At 39.9% G+C, this 20496-nt stretch overlaps 2 protein-coding genes across 7 annotated transcripts; one reads left to right on the top strand and one right to left on the bottom strand.

Annotated features, from left to right (window-relative positions):
• Nucleotides 1-789: 789 nt before the first annotated feature.
• LOC136687063 (centrosomal protein of 55 kDa-like) lies at nt 790-8118 on the bottom strand. Of its 6 annotated transcripts, none has more exons than XM_066661266.1 (9): nt 7987-8118; nt 6695-6878; nt 6055-6315; nt 4828-4893; nt 4473-4623; nt 3565-3848; nt 3104-3175; nt 1282-1407; nt 790-1196 (listed from the first exon to the last, which is right to left on the bottom strand). In XM_066661266.1, exons 2-9 carry the CDS (start codon nt 6863-6865, stop codon nt 999-1001), a joined length of 1329 nt encoding a protein of 442 aa, XP_066517363.1. In that variant the 5' UTR covers nt 6866-6878; nt 7987-8118; the 3' UTR covers nt 790-998. The 6 variants fall into 6 exon arrangements, with proteins under 6 accessions (XP_066517363.1, XP_066517368.1, XP_066517367.1 ...); XM_066661271.1 differs by having other exon boundaries at nt 8058-8090; XM_066661270.1 differs by lacking the exon at nt 7987-8118 and adding an exon at nt 7757-7863.
• A 7-nt stretch (nt 8119-8125) lies between these two features.
• LOC136687062 (serine/threonine-protein kinase ICK-like) lies at nt 8126-20287 on the top strand. The gene is made up of 14 exons (XM_066661265.1): nt 8126-8272; nt 9323-9540; nt 10951-11005; nt 13000-13121; nt 13228-13307; nt 14103-14235; nt 14433-14604; nt 15130-15297; nt 15892-16239; nt 17266-17471; nt 17552-17688; nt 17986-18102; nt 18366-18464; nt 19412-20287. The coding sequence occupies exons 2-14, from the start codon at nt 9440-9442 to the stop codon at nt 19561-19563; spliced, it is 1890 nt and encodes a 629-aa protein (XP_066517362.1). The 5' UTR covers nt 8126-8272; nt 9323-9439; the 3' UTR covers nt 19564-20287.
• The last annotated feature ends 209 nt before the right edge of the window (nt 20288-20496 follow it).

Here is a 20496-nt window from a genome sequence, read left to right as displayed (position 1 = left end):
CCCCTTGAATATTTACAAGGTGTATTTGCACAAGATCCATTTATTATCGTACTGCTAACTGAGTTTTCATAGCCCTTAATGTCCTAGCTGTATTCAGAAATTTGAAACCCATCTTTTTAGTGAAATACATAAGGAATAAACCTTGTTATAAAACCTTTACATCACGTGAAGCCCCTTTAATACCTTTAAAAGGTTCAGGATCTCATGCCTCATTTACAAACATTCTTCGCTATGGCACCGTTGAAACAATATGCTTCGTAAGGTTCGTAAGGTGTTAACTAACATCTTTAGGTTTTAAATGACCAGAATCCTCTTCTGGCTCTCATTACTGATCTTAAATAATGTGGGACAAAGCCTTTCATTCAATCATTCATTATCTGTAACTGCTTATCCAGTTCAGGGTCGTGGTGGGTCCAGAGCCTACTTGGAATCATTAGGCGCAAGGTGGGAATACACCCTGGAGGGGGCGCCAGTCCTTCACAGGGCGACACACACTCACACCTATGGACACTTTTGAGTCGCCAATCCACCTACCAACGTGTGTTTTTGGACTGTGGGAGGAAACTGGGGCACCTGGAGGAAACCCACGTGGACACAGGGAGAACACACCAACTCCTCACAGACACCCGGAGCGGGAATCGAACCCACAACCTCCAGGTCCCTGAAGCTGTGTAACTGCGACACTACCTGCTGCTTAATAACTTTAAATGGCTCTTAATGGATATGAAGAAGGAACACAACTAAGTAATGAAATATTGTTTAATTTACTCTAAACTCAAATGATGATATAGAGCATAAAACTGCATTGAAAATTGACAAACACTGCACCAGATGTGTACAACTACACAACAGTAACTTTAAGTTTAGGGCATTAGTAAAAAACATGTTAACATCGATATGAAGAACAAATATTTTTCCAGTGTCCAACAGACAGATATATATTTGATATTAAATAGCATTTTAGCAGATAATCTGGTGTTTAAAATGCAATCAAATGTTTAAACAAAGCACTGGTCAATATGTACAAGAAGCTCTCTATGGCGACTAGTGGGATACTGAGTTCTGCAATTGGGACACTCCAGAAAGCTCTCATCCATCAGACTGTGTGCTCTTGTGGGTGAGGTGAAGATCTGTTCACTTTCCTTGGACGCTTTCTCCAGTTTAGGGCAGGATGAGGGAGTCTCTCTCTGTGATTTCTGCAGCTCACAAAGTACAGGACTCACTAGTTTACTCATACGTGTCTTGGTGAATTGGGTGGATGCAATTGTGTCCATTTCTTACCTCAGATTCTAGTCTTGCCACTTTGTCCTTGGCTTTTCGCAGCTCCTTCAGAATTTTGTGAAGCTGCCGTTGGAGATGCTGATTATCACGCTTCTCATCCTCCAGATCTTTGGCAGACATCTGAATCTGTGGGTGGGCAAATAAATAATTATTTTCTTGTTGTAGAAATAAAGGATAGAATGTAGCTCTAGCTTCAAATTTAGACTTAAAATAAGACTCATTTTTTTTGCATTTTTGAGACGTGGTCGGGGGACTCGTTATTAATGTGTGCTCAGTTTTTTTTTTACTTATTCTATTTTAACTGCTTGTTTTACTAAATCTTCCACTAGGAAAGCACTCTGACGTCAGCATGTGGTGACACAGTAAATGTTTTAGTCTTCAGTAGTAATTATAGCTTACTTTTAGGCTTTAATGGTTTAAATAAGTCTATTTTAAGCCAGTAGAGAGTGATGGTTAAAACACGCCCTTTTGAGGAGTTACAGGATTTAGACAATAAAACTGAAACACCTGTCATTTTAGTGTGGGAGGTTTCATGGCTAAATTGGAGCAGCCTGGTGGCCAATCTTCATTAATTGCACATTGCACCAGTAAGAGCAGAGTGTGAAGGGTTAATTAGCAGAGGGTAAGAGCACAGTTTTGCTCAAAATATTGCAATGCACACAACATTATGGGTGACATACCAGAGTTCAAGAGAGGACAAATTGCTGGTGCACGTCATCTGTGACCAAGACAGCAAGTCTTGGTGATGTATCAAGAGCCACGGTATCCAGGGTAATGTCAGCGTACCACCAAGAAGTACGAAACACATCCAACAGGATAAACTGTGGACGCAAGAGGAAGCTGTCTGAAAGGGATGTTCGGGTGCTAACCCGGATTGTGTCCAAAAAACATAAAACCACGGCAGCTCCACAGGGTCAATATACACGGCCGGGCTGCTATAGCCAAACCTTTGGTCACTCATGCTAATGCCAAACATCGGTTTCAATGGTGCAAGGAGCGCAAATCTTGGGCTGTGGACAATGTGAAACATGTATTGTTCTCTGATGAGTCCACCTTTACTGTTTTCCCCACATCCGGGAGAGTTACGGTGTGGAGAAGCCCCAGAGAAGTGTACCACCGGACTGTTGCATGCCCCGAGTGAAGCATGGGGGTGGATCAGTGATGGTTTGGGCTGCTGTATCATGGCATTCCCTTGGCCCATATACTGTTGTGCTAGATGGGCTGCCAAGGACTACCGAACCATTCTGGAGGACCATGTGCATCCAATGTTTCAAACATTGTATCCTGAAGGCGGTGCCGTGTATCAGGACGACAATGCACCAATATACACAGCAAGACTGGTGAAAGATTGGTTTGATGAACATTAAAGTGAAGTTGAACATCTCCCATGGCCTGCACAGTCACCAGATCTACATATTATTGAGCCACTTTGGGGTGTTTTGGAGGAGCGAGTCAGGAAATGTTTTCCTCCACCAGCATCACGTAGAGACCTGGCCACTATCCTGCAAGAAGAATGGCTTAAAATCCCTCTGACCACTGTGCAGGACTTGTATATGTCATTCCCAAGACGAACTGACGCTGTATTGGCCGCAAAATAAGGCCCTATACCATACTAATAAATGATTGTGCTCTAAAACCAGGTGTTTCAGTTTCATTGTCCAACCCCTGTAGTTTTAATCCAATGCAAGGTCAATGATTGAGATAGGTTAGTCATGTATTGGAAGGCATTGAAACTTGTTGTCTTTAAATTAAAATGTGGATTGGCTGACATTTAAAAAGTGTGAATTTACTTTGAGTTTTATTCATTAACTGAGAAAATTACCTGTCGCTCCAAAACAGACATTTGGTTCTTCTCCTCATGCTGATTCAGCAAAGATTTCTGAAGGAGGTTGACCTTGAAGACAATAATGTTAGGCCAATTCCAGACACATTCAAACAACAGAATAACTGTAGAGAATATGCTTCAAGTATGTGGCAAACAAAATATCAATAAACCTCAAAATAATAAGTCATAGCCTTGTGTCTACAAACCTGCTACACTGGAGCTAAAGGCTTGACTATGGGAACTTCAGTGTAGCCCCTTAATTATTTCTTTAAATTTCTTATGTTGTTGTTTTGTCAATTCTGTAATAAACAACAGGTCAATAAAAATCTATTTGGAAACTAGATCAGTGCTCTGTGCCCAATGATTGGTAGGCTCTTGGCCCACCGTGACACTGACCAGGATGAAGCATTAACAGAAAATGAATGCATGAAGTAAGATATTTCTTGACAGTCTGCTACCTGTTTCAGAAGCTCCGCAGACCTCAATCTCTCCTCTTCCAGCCTGGCACTGACAGCATCCAGCTCGGCACACAGACGTTCAATACGCCCGCTTGACTGCCTCCTCTCCTTCTGCAACTGCTGCCTCATCTCTGCTGCCTCTCGATGTCTCTCCTCATTCTGTTGCTGTATTTGACTCAGCTGCCTCCTGCCTTGGGCCACTCGCTCCCTTTCTGCCTCCAGTTCAGTACTGGTTGAGCGCAGAAGCTCTTCTAAGTGCTGCTGTTTCTCTATAGTTTGCTTTCCTGCAAAAGTGGGTATTAGGAGCTGTTTGAATTGTAAGTTGAGTGTAAAACTACAATATCTTTGCTTTTCTAAAAGTTCTGGGTTTTCAATGTGGTTTATCGGTAATGTACAACTTTAATACACTATATGATCAAATGTTTATGGACATATGCTAACACAACATTACATTTTTATAAAGGAAGGTATTAGTAGATAGAACTTCCTTATATTGCAGTATAAACAATGTCCATTCAGTCACAAGATCATTACTAAGGTCAAAACTGATGTTGAATAATTTTAGATCGCAAATATCACTCCAACTCATGGGCCTCCATTACTGCAGATAACAGTGTGGCCCACTATGGGTTTTTAACCCCTCTAGCTGATGCTTTGCATTGTTTATAATGACCATGGGCTCATGAGCAGCTGCTAGAGTGTGCCATTTCCCTCCTTTCTTTTTTTGTGCAAATTATACAACCAGTGGGGGCATGATTAAACATTTATATCTGCATCTTAAAATAGCTCATTTTACTTATTATAAAGGGTGGCTGCAAACGGCTGGACATATAGCGTAGATCTGCCCACAGTACTTAAAGCTTATTAACCAGGAGTGCATCTGACAATCAACAAGCCCTGCAATTGACCTTCTGCACTGGCCTCTTTGTTTTTCTGCTGGAGGGCCTCATTTGCCTGATTCAGCTGCTGCTCCAGCTGGTATATCCTTTCCAGTACTGCCTTCACATAGGCCTCTCTCTGCTGATCATAAGCAAGCCACTGCTGGTTCTTCTCTAAGGCCTTTTTCAAGAGCAAAAAAAGAAAAGCAAAGGCACAACTAAAAAAAGACCCTGTAAAACACTGTCTCCTCTCCAAAAGCTCATACAACAGGCATCATGCATTCCTGTCACACCATAACACGATGTTGTGATAATGTGATTATGTAAGAGATGGAAACTGTTGCCATGGTGAGGAGGCGCCTTGGAGATGTGACATCACACTCACATCTTTCAGGTGTTCCTGGATCACTGTGGCATCCCTGCTGGCGGTCCGACCATCTGTGATGCGGCTCTAAAAAAAAAATAAAAAGGAAGAATTAGTGGAATTCCCGAAAATTGGAATTACAAATCATTAATAGAGTATATCAACGTTTGTACACACAGAACATAAATACACTGTCATTGTGATAAATAAACTCTTTAAATGATATATTTACAAAAGAAGGAATTATTTGTACTAAGTTTAATTTGGGAACATTGAGTTTAGAACAGTATTAGATTACACAGACTGACTTCTGTGCTGTGAAACTGAAGCTAAGAATGCAAGTTTCTGGAATAGCTTCTTCGTATACACAGCACAAATGTACAACTACAAATAATGAACAAAACGTTCTAAGGCACCCAGTCAAGAATGTGACTGAAGTACTTGGTAATGATTTCCATTTTCCTTTTTGCTATCTTTCACCTCGCACAGAATTACCGCCACTCTTATTTAAGAGAGTTAAGACTGTGGTTTATAAGCTTCATCCAACACTGAAATTATTAGACATACCACCCTGCCACAGTAAATATTCAAAACAACAACACAGTAAAAAAAATCTAAATATTCATAATCAAAAATGAATAGAGCATGTCACTGATTATATTTGTCTTCAAGAAAGGTTTCAATAATTGTTATAATTATTTGGAATTCTGGTCCTGATTTGTGATATTTCACTGGAAGCTTTGTGTCTCTTTGTCTTTACAGTTGCATTGAATTGTGACATGAACATGAACAACGAATGCTCAGATTCTTCAAGGTCAAACTGCATCCATGTTTTGTCTCCTTTTAATTGAGTAAACCTTCAATGACAGCCTCCCTTATAAAAAGACAAGCAGGGTTTATCATATTAAAATGAACAAATACTGCCATCTTGTGGTCAATCTGTGAAACGAAGGGCAGCACTATAGCGCAGCAGGTACACAGCTCCAGGGACCTGTAGGTTGTGGGTAGGAGTCCTGCTCCTGGTGTCTGTCTGTGAGCTGTTTGATGCGTTCTCCCCGTGTCTGTGTGGGTTTCCTCCCACGGTCTAAAAAAACACACGTTGTTAGGTGGGTTGGTGACTCGAAAGTGTTCGTAGGTGTTCCCACCTTGTGCCCAGTGATTCCGGGTAGGCTCCGAACCCACCGCGACCCTGAATTGGAGAAGAGGTTACAGACAATGAATGAATGAATGTATCTGATAAATATCTACCTCTCTGCACTGTAATTCCTGGTATTTAGCCGACACGGCTGCTAACTTGTTCTTCACTTCTTCTGTCTCACGTTTAAGGCCCTGAAATAGTTTCTCTCTCACTTCTGATTCTAGTCTCCGCTGGTTCAACTGGGCCTGCAAGCTGGCCACAACATTGTCGCGGTCCGGTCGAAGCTGCTGCCTAAGAGACACAATTTCCTGATCTCTGGACAGGATCTGCTGAGAATTTTTCTCCCTCAGTGTTTCCAAAGTCAGGATTCGCTTTAAAGGTGGAGAAAAACAGAAAAGAAAGAAGATTAGGTCTGGATGACAATCAACTCTCCAGTTCACCTTACACATAATGGTGGAGATCCATCACCCTAGAGAACGCAGTTCCACTTATGTACAGCTCAATCCTGGGCACATTCTACCTTCTAACAATGCTCCACATTGGCCATAGTGACCATAAGCTCATGAGCATCTGCGCTTGAATATTCTATTTGTTTTCATGCTTTTCTGTGGAGAGTATTCAAGCTGTGTGTGTAACTGAACACCTACGTATATAAAACAAATGTGTCACGTTCTTAAAACATGTCACAATACTGGATTGGTACCATGTCCGTAAATTACATCTTACAGTGATTTAATCTCTGATATTTACCTCTAACAGGCCCTTGTTGTTTTCAAAGTCGGATGGCTCCCCCTTCTGGCGAGCAAGTTCATCAAGGGTCTCTTTTAAATACGCGTTTTCTTTTCGAAGTTTACTGACTTCATTCTCGAGTTGAGGACTGGATTTCACATCTGTCTTTCCTCGATAAAACTTAGAGGCCATGGTGGTTCAATGTCTATGAAACAATATTAGTTCAACGAGCATTGGTAGAAACACAGTGCTAGTACATTAACTAGAGTTATGAAAAATACCCCGTGTTACTCCGTGTTTAAAGGTTTCCTTCTCTGGGATTTTTGAATTTAAATAAAATACAAAGTTTATCACTTTGGCATAATATGACGTCTAATTAAATATAAATAAATATTTTAGTGACACTGCAACATCCTGGAATTGGCTGGGGAAACTAGCTAGCTAATTAGCCAGCTAGCTATGGCTAGCATAGCTAGGTATCTTCCTTGCTGTCAGAATTTTGTTATATGTGCCACAAGAAATATAAATAAAATTACTATAAAAGTCTAAAGCCATAAGTGATATTTTTTCAAAGCATTAGTTACAGCTGTATGAATTTAAACGAATAAAATAAGCATTGCTTTTTTTTTCTTTTTTTTTTTTACAGGTTAATTTCTAACATCACTTGTCAGGTTTAACCTCAAACCTTCGTCCTCTTTCGGATCATTCATCTGATTTTAAGCCGTTAAACCCGACGAGTAAGTTCAGATGGAGATGGGGGCAGTTGCCTTGCTGATCTACCACGATGCTGAGCTGCCCAGTTCAGAGCAAATACACGATTTAAAGAATCAATACATTCTAAGACCATTTTAATAGTGGATCTGCACTTGTTTATAATAGTAAATTTATAAAATATATATATACCTATCTATATGACTTGCTTAACATTTTGAAATAGTTCTCCAACTGTCAAAACAACATATTTATCACTATATATTCAAAATGGGAGAGAGGGAAGTGACCACAATAACAAAGGGAACGCATTAGGAAATAAATCATTTAAAGTGTTCCTCCCTTTCTTTTTGTAGTGTTTATATGACTCACACAGGTTAAGTCCCATTCACACACTGCCTGACTGTGCCCTACTCCCCATGCCATACTGTAATTCAGGGTAATGCAACATGGTTTCCAACTTCTGAATGGTTATTTCCCGGTTATTTCCAAAAAAACGTAATCACGAATGCCTTAAAGTTGTTTGGATTTAAATCTATACAACCGCTGTATATTAATTACAAACGAACTAATCCTTGAAGTTATTTTTTTGCACCCATTACCCCATAGCTGATCCAAAACCCAACTCCTCAAGTTGACTGGGTTGGTCATTTAGGTTTATGATATCACAAACTCTGTCTGCCTTAATCCGCCCGTTTGAGACCATCTTCGAGATCATAGCTTTTCAAAAGCCCTAGGTAGTCAGCGAGAGCGCCGTTTGGAGCGCGCCCCAGACTGTTGTTAGAGACTGTGGTCAGATTCACTACTGTTGTTAGCCGTGAGGTTCCCAGATGGGTTATTTATACTGATACTGGAGTGTCTGGAATGCCCACGTCTCAGAAAAGACAGGTAAACTAAACGTCTGAGCTGTGTTTATGACTAAAACATGCCAAACTGTAAAACACATTCAAGGAGAAACATCGATAAATCACAGGAAGCGACTCCGCTAACGGTTATGAACGCAGCGCTGTAGGACCGACATAAACGTGCTTTCCAGTTTAACCGCGTGTAAACGTACATCTCAGATCCTCAGAATGTATCAGTTATAACGTATCTGCATCTATAAACTTATCTTCTGTATTTCTTGTGCCTACGTTAGCTAGCTTTAGGTAAAGAAATGGTCATGCCGCTTTTCAGGCATTAAATCTGCCTCTGACTTTAAGGACCCTTATCATGGACAGTCAATTATTATTATTTTATCTTGTTAACATGTTGTGGTTTGTTAGAAAATGTGTCATGAGTGGAAAAAGTCTATGCCTCCGTGGGTCACCACTCTTATCCACAAAGGGTCGGCATGGCTGCAGGTTTCCAATCCATCCGTCCCTAAACAGTTAAACTGTGTGTGTTCCTATTTGGGTGGAATGAAAACCTGCAGACACACAGGCCCTTTGTAGATGAGATTAGTGGCCCCTGGGATTAATTGCATATGAATAGATCTGGATGTACAGAATAAAGTTGAAGATATATATCTAGAAAACGTTCGTGGTATTAGGGTTTATTTTATTGTACGTAATCTCTAAACATGTCATTCTGAAGAACAGATGTGGAAAAAGGTCTATAAACAAGAGTTTAATTTGTAAACACACATCCATACTAAAATATTTGTTGTTCATCACAGTATTGTCCTGTGATGTCACAGAGGGCTGCAGTATACAAACGAATCACAGATCTGTTTATTGAATTTTGTAAGTGATGTAAGCTCAAATTGGTTGCTATCATCAACTTGTAATTAGCCTATTATGTCAACTTTATAAGCATTTAAAAGTTAATAAATAATAAAAAAGTTCCTTCCTAGCTCTATAAACTGTGGAATATTTTTTACCCCTTTTAATATATATTTCCTAGGTCTGTTTTCATGTTTCCATTGCCATCTTAAAACTGTTGCTTTCTGCATCGTAGGTGGAGGTGAGCCCTTAGCACAATGAGGCCAGCGCCTCTCCTCCACTGCTGCCATCACCGCAAAACGTGGCTGCGCTCGGCCGGCTCTGCTCTGGCCGTGCCCAGCCAGGAAGTACAATGAACCGCTACACAGCTCTCAGACAACTGGGCGATGGCACCTACGGCTCTGTCATCCTCAGCCGCTGCCTGGAGTCCGGGGAGCTTGTCGCCATCAAGAAGTGAGTGAAGCTCTTGTTTTGTAGGGATGGTCTATAACTTGTTTTCTTTTTGATTCATTGTTCAAATAATGTCTAATATCTTCATGTCAGAATGATGTTTTTTATTCACTCTTAATATTCCAGTCCATAAAGATCATCTAAAATAAATTTAAATGAAATGAATACTAAACTACGCTGAATGTTCAGAGCATTTAAACAATAGCAATAAGGAAATATGCTACATATTGGAGCAGCACAGTTAACAATTTAATGCTTTTAGACTCAAGGTGTTGTACAGTGATTCTGGTGTAGCTGTCTTTGTTATATTTATTGTCACCCTTTGCAGTGTGTCACCAAATCCATACTTTTATGTCTAATCACAGACATGTACATGCCTTGTTCACAAATGCCTGATGTCTGATCTGTAGCACAGTAGTGTTTCACTGAGCAGTTACACAGGCTTAAAGCTGACAGCTGAGCTTACAGCTGGGGACCAATGAGAGAAAATCAAAGTCAAGCCCTACCATTCAACTGATTAAGAAGACATCTGTCAGGCTCCTGAAAGCCACCATCCCAAAGCCTGAAACAGTGCAGTCTATTTTTGGCTTACACAGGATGTGCTTATGGGAGAAAGCACAGAATTCATAAGTAATCAAAGCCATTAGGCCTGCTGTGTGCATACTGTTGACTTAAAGTGACTAATGAGCTTCTATTTTAAAGCATAGGCTGATGTGGCAAGGGAGTACGCAATCCAGTTTGAAGATGAACTAAGGTGGTGAAAAAATAATCGTGTTTTTTTCCTAACCAAGTCCTAATAATAAACTACAGGATATTAATCAGGATCAGGATTTTATAAGCAGTGCACAGTAGGGACTAGCTTTCAGAAATTCTGGTGTTTGACTGACACTTTTCAAACACAGCACCCACTGGGGAAAAAAAACTCAGTGGTATGAAAATATAAAATTGTAAAACATTTAGTTTATATTGTGCAGCCCAGAGGGCGGCACGGTGGCGCAGCAGGTAGTGTCGCAGTCACACAGCTCCAGGGACCTGGAGGTTGTGGGTTCGATTCCCACTCCGGGTGACTGTCTGTGAGGAGTTGGTGTGTTCTCCCCGTGTCTGCGTGGGTTTCCTACCGGTGCTCCGGTTTCCTCAGTCCACAGTCCAAAAACACACGTTGGTAGGTGACTTGGCGACTCAAAAGTGTCCGTAGGTGTGAGTGTATGAATGTGTGTGTGTGTGTGTTGCCCTGGTGCCCTCCAGGGTGTATTCCTGCCTTGCGCCCTATGATTCCAGGTAGGCTCTGGACCCACCTCAACCCTGAATTGGATAAACGCTTGCAGATAATGAATGAATGAATGTGCAGCCCAGTATATAAGTCATCAAGTTCTTGCATGGCCAATAAAAAAAACCCTTATTTCTCTTTTCCAGAATGAAAAGAAAATTTTATTCCTGGGAGGAGTGCATGAATCTTCGAGAGGTCAAGGTAAATTCTGCTGGGTTTTTTTTTCTGTTAACACAAAAAACATCATGTTCCAGCTTCTTATCTTCTTTGGTTCTGTATCCACCACACACACCATGACAATTGTGCTCATGACTGATTGCCATTTAATAATTGGCTTTCCCTGTGCTGCTGCACAATTTTACATATTAGAAAACGACTTAAAAAACACCATATATGTTTGGTCTACATTTTCAGGCCCATTTTATTTGTTACATGAGTCTAAATTACTCTCAAGGACACATATGAATGACTGCCTCTCCGTTACTGAAATAGTGGTGTGACAAATGTTGTCCAGCGAAACTAGGTTTGCCCGGTGTTGTTTAATATTACGAAACTGTTAAACGTAAAAGCTTCAGAAGTACAAAAGATAAAAGCTTTATTAAGTTAAACTTTTTTTTAAAGAAGTCTCATCAGTCTCATTCAATTAATTTGTTAATTTAAGAGATGTTTAGCATTTCCAGCTCATTAAGTAAACATATTGTTTTGATTAAAATGTAGTTAAAAATCCATAAATTTTTGTTTTGTTTGTTCATGGTCTGGGGCACTTCCTTTCTCTATAATAGCATTACATAATGTAATGATTCTGATTAATTGGCCTGCAACAAGCTAGGAGCTGCAGCACAGGAAAAAAGGGTTAGATAAATTCTCCACTTGAATCTTTTTTTCATTGGATTCAATTAATAGTTTCATAATGTTTCAATTTATTCTACAGCTATGTTTTCCCTACAGGGAGACAGTTTCTGGCAAATGGAACACATCTAATTATTAAATGCATGATTGTGAAAGCTCCGAACCAAAGAAAATAACTGTTGTCTTTCCAAATAAATGTTTGGGCCAAATAATAATTCAGACCTATCACAAATAAAACATTCTCATTTTTTTAATCATTTTTAAGCTGTCCTATTAAATGCTTCATCTCCATCCATCTTTAATTGTCATGTTTATTCTTTGTTCTGAATGTAATTACTCATCACGGCTCACTTTTAAAACCCAGCGTTTCTCATTTCTACAGCAGCACATTGGAAGTAGAAGGTGACTCTTGTGTGTTTTGAAATGGCTGTGTTTTAGGATCCTATGTTTCCCTTTTAAATCCTATCCTGCAGTTATAATCCAAGAAAAGTGTCCTGCCTATTAAACATCATTACATATAGGCTAGTTCATGCACTATATAGCCAAAGGTATGTGGGCAGCTGCTCATCCAATTTAAGAATTTTTTTTATGGCTATATCAATTTCTGCTCTTCTGGCAGTGCTTTAGACTATATGTGAGAACATGTATGTGAGAATGTAATGGTATTCTGCCATGTATAACGTTAGGGAGGTTAGGCATTGATGATGGATGATTTCATACTTTTGTGACTAGTGGAGTTTTGCAAATCCACTCAAAGGTATTGAACTCAGTTTCATCACTTTAAAGAACACAGTTCTGTTGAGCCACACTTCTAAGCTTAAGTGTTTTATACTTCAGTGTGGTGAGCCTAGGCTTGTGCAGCTGCTCCAGATCATAATATTTCATTTAATGTTGTTCCATGGAGGTTACACAACAGGAACATTGGTGTCCACAACAGGTGCACATATAAAGTAGCTGAATTCACCATTCATAAGCAGTGTCTACATATTTTTGGACATATAGTGCATCACTGTAGAAGCATGGCCAACTACTGAGAGCAAACTGAGGTTTGATCCATTCCCTGCTTTTTTTTATGAGATACGTGGAATCCTTGACTCTTTCCAGTGCATGAAAGCGCAGCCCTTAGAAATTATTATAATTTTATTCAATAACAAGTGACAACAGAAACTGGGACTCTTCATTCTGCATCATCATCATCATCATCATCATAATCATCAATATTCAGAATGATGACTTTTAAAGATACTTCTGTTTTATTTAAACTCTTCAGATTGCATGTGTTTACCAAGAGTATGAGAGATGGGCTGGTGACCGCTCATATCAATAATGATTTCTTTTGGTCTCAGTCCCTGAAGAAACTCAACCATGCCAATGTCATCAAACTAAAGGAGGTAATTCGGGAAAACGACCACCTCTACTTTGTGTTTGAGTACATGAAGGAAAACCTCTATCAGCTAATGAAAGAAAGGTAGTGGTTGTATTGCCTCTGTTCTGATTATTGTTAATTTTGTACATTAAAAAAAATGATGTCTTATTTTTATCATACTTTTGAGACTGTTTTACTACTGTTCCAGGACACGGCTGTTTCCTGAGTCTGCAGTGAGGAATATCATGTTTCAGATTCTACAGGGACTTGCCTTCATTCATAAACATGGTAGTATTACACTGGTGGCTTTTAAAAAATATAACTAAGTAATGCAAAATTAAACCTGAGCGGCACGGTGGCGCAGCAGGTAGTGTCGCAGTCACACGGCTCCAGGGAGGTTGTGGGTTCGATTCCCGCTCCGTGTGGAGCGTGGTGTGTTCTCCCTGTGTCCGCGTGGGTTTCCTCCGGGTGCTCCGGTTTCCTCCCACAGTCCAAAAACACACGTTGGTAGGTGGATTGGCGACTCAAAAGTGTCCGTAGGTGTGAGTGAATGTGTGTGTTGCCCTGTGAAGGACTGGCGCCCCCTCCAGGGCGTATTCCCGCCTTGCGCCCAATGATTCCAGGTAGGCTCTGGACCCACCGCGACCCTGAATTGGATAAGCGGTTACAGATAATGAATGAATGAATGAATGAAGTTTAAACCTTTTACATGTCTGGCCAATGTCATTCATTCAGACTTTGTACATTTCCTCTGCTGTTCATCCTCTGCCATCAGATTAAATTAATTTGTGTCTTATGTTTGATAAGTGCATAAAGTCTCTCTGGCTGCAAGTATATTTAGTTTTGTTATAAAACGTCATTTACATATGACAGTAAATTCAGCCTACAGAAGTTTAGCCCTTCATTCACATTTTTGTTACTGAGACAATCCCAAAATTACTGTGTAATTATAAGGGATTAATATATCTTGAAAATACCCAGCTTAAGATGCTTAGTTTATTACTAGCTTTGAAAAGCTAATGGTAAAAATGTTTATTTATGTTGCCCTTATTTGTTTTTGTTTTTTTTCTTCCTTGGCCTTAGGCTTTTTCCATAGGGATATGAAGCCGGAGAATCTTTTGTGCATGGGTCCTGAGCTGGTAAAAATCGCTGACTTCGGACTAGCTCGAGAGATTAGATCTCGTCCACCTTACACCGACTATGTGTCAACAAGATGGTAAGCTTACCCTCATCCTTTGTGGATTTGGGTAGAAATGCTTTTATAATTTGTAATAATTCTATATTTTTAACAACTTCATTGTGCCCATGTGTTAAAAGGGATGTCAATCTTGTGGTCAACTGTATGTTGCATAATATGTTTTTGAATCCCCATCTAATTAGAAGTCTGATTTCTGGTTTGCATCTGTGTTTTAGGTACAGAGCTCCAGAGGTTCTCCTCAGGTCCACAAGCTATAGCTCTCCTATAGACCAATGGGCTGTGGGCTGCATTATGGCTGAGCTCTACACCCTCAGACCTCTGTTCCCTGGGTCTAGTGAAGTGGACACCATCTTCAAAATCTGCCAGGTCTTGGGAACTCCAAAAAAGGTCAGGAAGCAGGGTTGAAATAGGAACGTCCCAGTCTGATCTAAAAGTCAATTGGAGCCAGTGAAGGTGTTCTAATGGATCTGTCAACTGTACTATATTACTTCCTTACTGAAAATAGCCAAATGACACCTGTGTGTACATATCTGCAGTTGCCAAATTGCGACTGCTGTTCAGCTAGCAGTATTTTGCCCAAAAAATATGCTTATGTGCAGCTAAGAATAATCACTGTTTTAAAGCTGAGAGAAAAGAGCAATCAAGGTTTAAAAATGTAGTGCAATAATTGAAAAACCAAGTGTTTTGAAAGTAATTGACAGTCTGGCGTATTGTGACCACAAATATAGTTGAATGTAAATGGATGTAAATATTGCAGGGATTTCTTACAGAAATTATTTGACAGATCTTTTTTTCACAGCTGCTGGTATTTACATATTCCCAGTTTGCATTCACCACCATTAGCTTCTATCCTAATATGTAAAAAGCTTATGCTGTGGACAAATGCTACATGTTTATTTGTGGGCTTCATAGAACGACTGGCCTGAAGGGTATCAGCTGGCAGCCACCATGAGTTTCCGCTGGCCACAGTGCGTCCCCACCAGTCTCAGGAGTCTGATACCCAATGCCAGCACTGAGGCCATTCAGCTGATGAGAGACCTATTGCAGTGGGATCCCAAGAAAAGACCAGCTGCCAACCAGGTGATACACCCTCAGGCTACAAACACGAGTCTGTTAGGGATTAGTCGGTTAAGGCATTAGGTTTAATATGGCATTGAATGATTAGCATTATTTACTTCATCTGCAAGTCTTGGAGCAAATCAAATGCAGAATAGACTCTGTTGACCAGTCAAATCTGTTTGTATTTTTCTCTGTGTCAAACATTTATTAGCCCAGTTGGTCTTCCATGTTTTATGTTCACAGAATTATGAATGAATTATTATGAATTATTTATTGTATGTTGCATTGGGTCAAGTCACAAGTGATATTGTAATATAGTGACCCAGTACATCCTCAGTCACACAGTGGAGCTTTGTAGCTTGATTAAAATGCAATTAATTTCAGTGGTATTTTTGCCCTGACCTAGATTTTGCCCCTGGATTAGGTTTATATTTGATTCTTTATTTAATGGTTTTTGGGCAAAGCAACTTACTGGAACCATCCTCAAAGAGTAGCCTCATGTACCTGTGTCCAGCACTGACATATGGGACCGAACCCTAAAACTACTTAACACCGCCTGTTTTTAAATTCCTGTAATGTTCTTAACCACTTCCTGATGTTGCTTTTCATTCCCAGGCCCTGCGCTATCCTTATTTCCAGGTGGGTCAGATTTTGGGAACACCGCAGCAGCTGCTGGAGCAGAGCCGACCGCTGCCTCAGGCTCCTCCACCACAGCCTCCAACCCAACCTCAGCTCAGGCCTATCCCTCCTCCTCAGCCACCACAACCTACTCAGCCTCATCTCTCACCAGCACGGCCGCTTCAGCAGATCCAGCCCCATCTAAATCTCACCTACCCCCAACAACAACAACAACAGCAGCACCTCTCAGACCTGCCCAAAAGACCTCCCAGACCAGAGGCGGACACAACCAGAGCCCTTCAGACCCGCTTTCCCTTAATATATGACAAAGGTCTGCAGAGCCAGGTGCGCAACAAAGCTGTGTCAGTGCCAGGTGGAAGCACGTTTTGCTCATAATATATGTTTCAGAAATATTTACTTAACATTTGCATCCTATTTTATTGTTCACTCGATGTCTGATGTTATATGAAGAGTAAAAGTTTGTAATCCATTTACGCAGATTTGGAGATTTTAGAATTCAATAAGCTGCACTTTTAAGCCCTGAAAACTAAAATATGTAAATGACATCTCTTGTGGTCTGTGGGCGTCAAGTATTGAGAAGCTGGCCTTGTTCATAAAGCAGTCTCGGAAAAATGTGTAATAACTATACATCACCTATAACTATACAGTTGGGCAAAGTGAATGGTCAGGCTAAACTGCTGTAGTGTCGATGGGAGGTCATAAGTAAATGCTTTGTTGGGTCACATTTATGATGAAGTCTGAACAGCTGGATTGTTTATTTTCCATGGGCTAAATGTTTTTAACCCGTACATCATTTTATTAGATTCAAAAATTGAGTTTAATCATTAGGAGATTGGTTTTGAGGTGAGTTGACGTATCTAATAGAGTACAACCATGGGTAGTATGGCCCTCCTCCTATCATCATAAGCACAATGCTATCTAGCGTAACAGATCTGGACAGGTAGTGTTCTTTATGGGTGTTGAGCTCGAGTGGAATTGTGAAAACAGCAGTTTTAGAAGAAGCGGTAGTGGGATGTACATGTCTCCGAGGAAGCATTTGCTTGCCCTGCCCCTCCCATCCTGGTGGCACTGTGTAAAGGAAGTCTTAGCTAATGTGTGGACAAAATAATTGATGAAGGAAAAAAAAAATATTTTGAAGGGTGCCCATACTAAATTTGTGGGGCTATTTTGTAACATAACATTATTTTGAAAATATATTAAAAATATTTTTAATTTCTGCATGGTACATTGTGTGTGTACTACATTTAAAGTAAGCCTCAATCATTTAAATGAACAATGGTAATGTACTTAAACTACACATTCAAGCAGTATATTTTTAATAAATGCAGAATTGTGTGTTCTCTGTAACAGTTAACTTCAGAACCTGAGAATTCCAATTTCTCCAGTCACCCACTGAAGCCCAAAGGAGGCCGCAGGAGATGGGGTCATGTCACAGGCGTCTTAAAGGGAGAAGAATGGGATGACTACGAGGATTTGGACAGCACAAAAACTGCCCTGAATAAATCAACCTCCATCAACAATGACAAACGGAGGCAGACAGACAACAGCCTCAACAGGTCATTTCATCACTTTTTAAATATTATTCACTACAACATTGTTCAACCTGTCATATTAGTGTTTTTTTTATGTTGTACAGGGTAGGAAATGTTTTGGATTTCAGCCCTTCCAGAAACGATGGCGTAGCCAATATGAATAACATGCTGCCCTTTCAAGAGCCATCAAGGACAGCCTCAGCCAAGCAGCATTATTTGAAACAATCAAGATATTTACCAGGTAAATACACATATCATATGTTTAATCACCAATGGCAGTTAGTATAATGGTTTAGTAGAGTTGATATGCTGATGATATAAAATGTCTGCATGATTTTATTGCATGACTGGTTATTAATTTGAGGGTAATATTGCATCTGTATTGGGTGAACAATAAATGAATGCACTCCTGGGGATGGGAGCTATGTGGTTCACCGTAACGTTTGTGGACCCCTGCTTATCCAACAGTTTTAATAAAACAACAGTTAAGATAATTGGAGTGTATTAGTAGTTATTAACTTGTGTTTCCATATGTAAGGGTTAAGCACTAAGAAGAATGTAGCAGTAAATGCGACAAAGGACCTGAGTGGTAACAACCTGTGGGGGAGCAACAGTGTTCCTGTCGGAGGGACGCTTCCTACCAGGGGCAGCCATGGTAAATCACAAATTCTGTTCATTTTAGGGTTGTGTTTAGTACTCATTAATGCCTTATACCTACTAGAATTTTTTATTAAGTTAATAATTTGGTGTTGCTTTCTACAGCATCATCCCACAGTAACAATGCTGCACTGTATTAGTACATACAGGGAATGATTAAATTATTTTAACTTTGATAAATGATCAAATGCTTGAAATCTTGGTAGAGTCAGACAACTGCATGAAGTTTTGTTTTTAAAGTAATTTGTAAATGTGTTTCAGGAACACGTCCAGGTGGATATGTGCCCTCGGTTTATAAGAAAGAGACTGGTTCAGCCGGCCAAAGAGTGCAGCTCGCGCCAATAGATTCAACACTGTCAAGTAAGTTACGGCCTTCAATGTGTTTTTTTTCTCTTCTTCTTTATGCTGAAGTTTTTGTCTAGGTCTACTATTGCCGTTTTTTATATAGTGACATATAGGGATTGGAGAATGAAACACCTGGTTATAGACCACAATAATTTATTAGTATGGTGTAGGGCCTCCTTTTGCGGCCAACACAGCGTCAATTCGTCTTGGGAATGACATATACAAGTCCTGCACAGTGCTCAGAGGGATTTGAAGCCATTCTTCTTGCAGGATAGTGGCCAGGTCTCTACGTGATGCTGGTGGAGGAAAACGTTTCCTGACTCGCTCCTCCAAAACACCCCAAAGTGGCTCAATAATATTTAGATCTGGTGACTGTGCAGGCCATGGGAGATGTTCAACTTCACTTTCATGTTCATCAAACCAATCTTTCACCAGTCTTGCTGTGTGTATTGGTGCATTGTCGTCCTGATACACGGCACCGCCTTCAGAATACAATGTTTGAACCATTGGATGCACATGGTCTTACTGGTGCAATGTGCAGTTAATGAAGATTGGCCACCAGACTGCTCCAATTTAGCCATGAAACCTCCCACACTACAATGACAGGTGTTTCAGTTTCATTGTGTAACCCCTGTGTATTTGTCTCTTATATATGATTTCCCTTAACAATAGATAATATTTTTTTCCCCAATGTTTGCTACTTTAGCATTAAAGCTACAAAAACCTCTACATCTGAACATTAATCAGATTTTCAGGTACTATAGTGGGAATTGCTAATCTAAATCCTCTCACTTTTGCCATTAAATTGTGTTTGGTTTTAAAGTAAAGTAGCATCTATACTGGGCAAAACTTTAAGCAAGCCTGTTTTGATTCAGGCATGCAGTTACTTGTTTGTTATATAAGCTTAGTAGCACCAGCACAAATCAAATACATTCATTAAATGCCTGTACTCAATGTCCTAGATTATGCAACATGGAAATCGAGCAGGTCTAGCAGTCAGGTGGGCGCATCTTACCTGTGCTCTCCCACCAAGAGCACACCAGGCCTGCGCCCTCGTCCCCCAGTCCAGCCCGTTCATGGACGCACCGACTGGTCAGCCAAGTACGGCAATTGATAGGGCATTCTCACAGGACACCCTCTGGACCTGCTCTTCAGTCTTGTGCGCTGTGATTTTATCTACTAAAGTTTTAAACCTGTACATCCACATTATACAGCAATAATCTCTTGTTTTCTATTCCTCTGTGTATATGGTTCATGTACAATTTTTTTTATTTGTTTTGCATAATATGCACAAGAAATCTCAGTGTTGGTGTCCGTGTATCTAATGCTGTGTCAGATTGATGTTTTTTGTTTTATTTTTCCTCTCAAATCTTTCCAAGCTCTTAAAATATATGCATTAATGTTTGAACATTTTGGCTGGTGGCATTACGTTTCTAATTTGCACGCCTGCTACTACAAACCCTTTCCTTCTAAATCCTTAATTTATGTGGAATATATTTAATTAGATTCTTTTATATAGTTTGGAATGTTATGTTTTTTTTATAGTAAATTTTACAAACACTCTTTGCCAATACATTTTGTACATCTGCCAAACAACTGAGGTTTTTTTTTTACGATTTTATTTGCACTTAAGTCCCCTCTAAAATGGTATGTATATTATGCTAATATGCAATGCACAGCTGATTTTAATTGGTTAATTGTTGATAAGCTTGTGTTCAACCCTTTGCCTGGGTGGTATTTTTTAATGTGTGAAGTTTTGGTAATATTGTCGTTTCTCAGCATACTGCTCCAGTTTTAGATTAAAGTATTAAACTTAATAAAAAAAATACTCTTATTTTACCAACTAACATTTTTGTCTCTGTTGACTTCTGAATTTAACGTTCTTAAAATACTACACCCTGGCCTTTTGTGCAGATGTTCACAATACAATTTCATGAGGAAAAACACTTATCGCACAGAATTACTTCACATGAATAACTAACAGATCCCAGGGATCTCAAAAACTCGTGTGGCCAGTGGTGGATTCTGGATGAGGGAAAAAAAGGCA

This window comes from Hoplias malabaricus, chromosome 2 (genome assembly GCF_029633855.1).
Source record: "Hoplias malabaricus isolate fHopMal1 chromosome 2, fHopMal1.hap1, whole genome shotgun sequence".
Lineage (NCBI taxonomy): Eukaryota > Metazoa > Chordata > Actinopteri > Characiformes > Erythrinidae > Hoplias > Hoplias malabaricus.
Note: the sequence above shows the minus strand (reverse complement) of the source record. Positions and strands in the feature narration are given on the sequence as shown.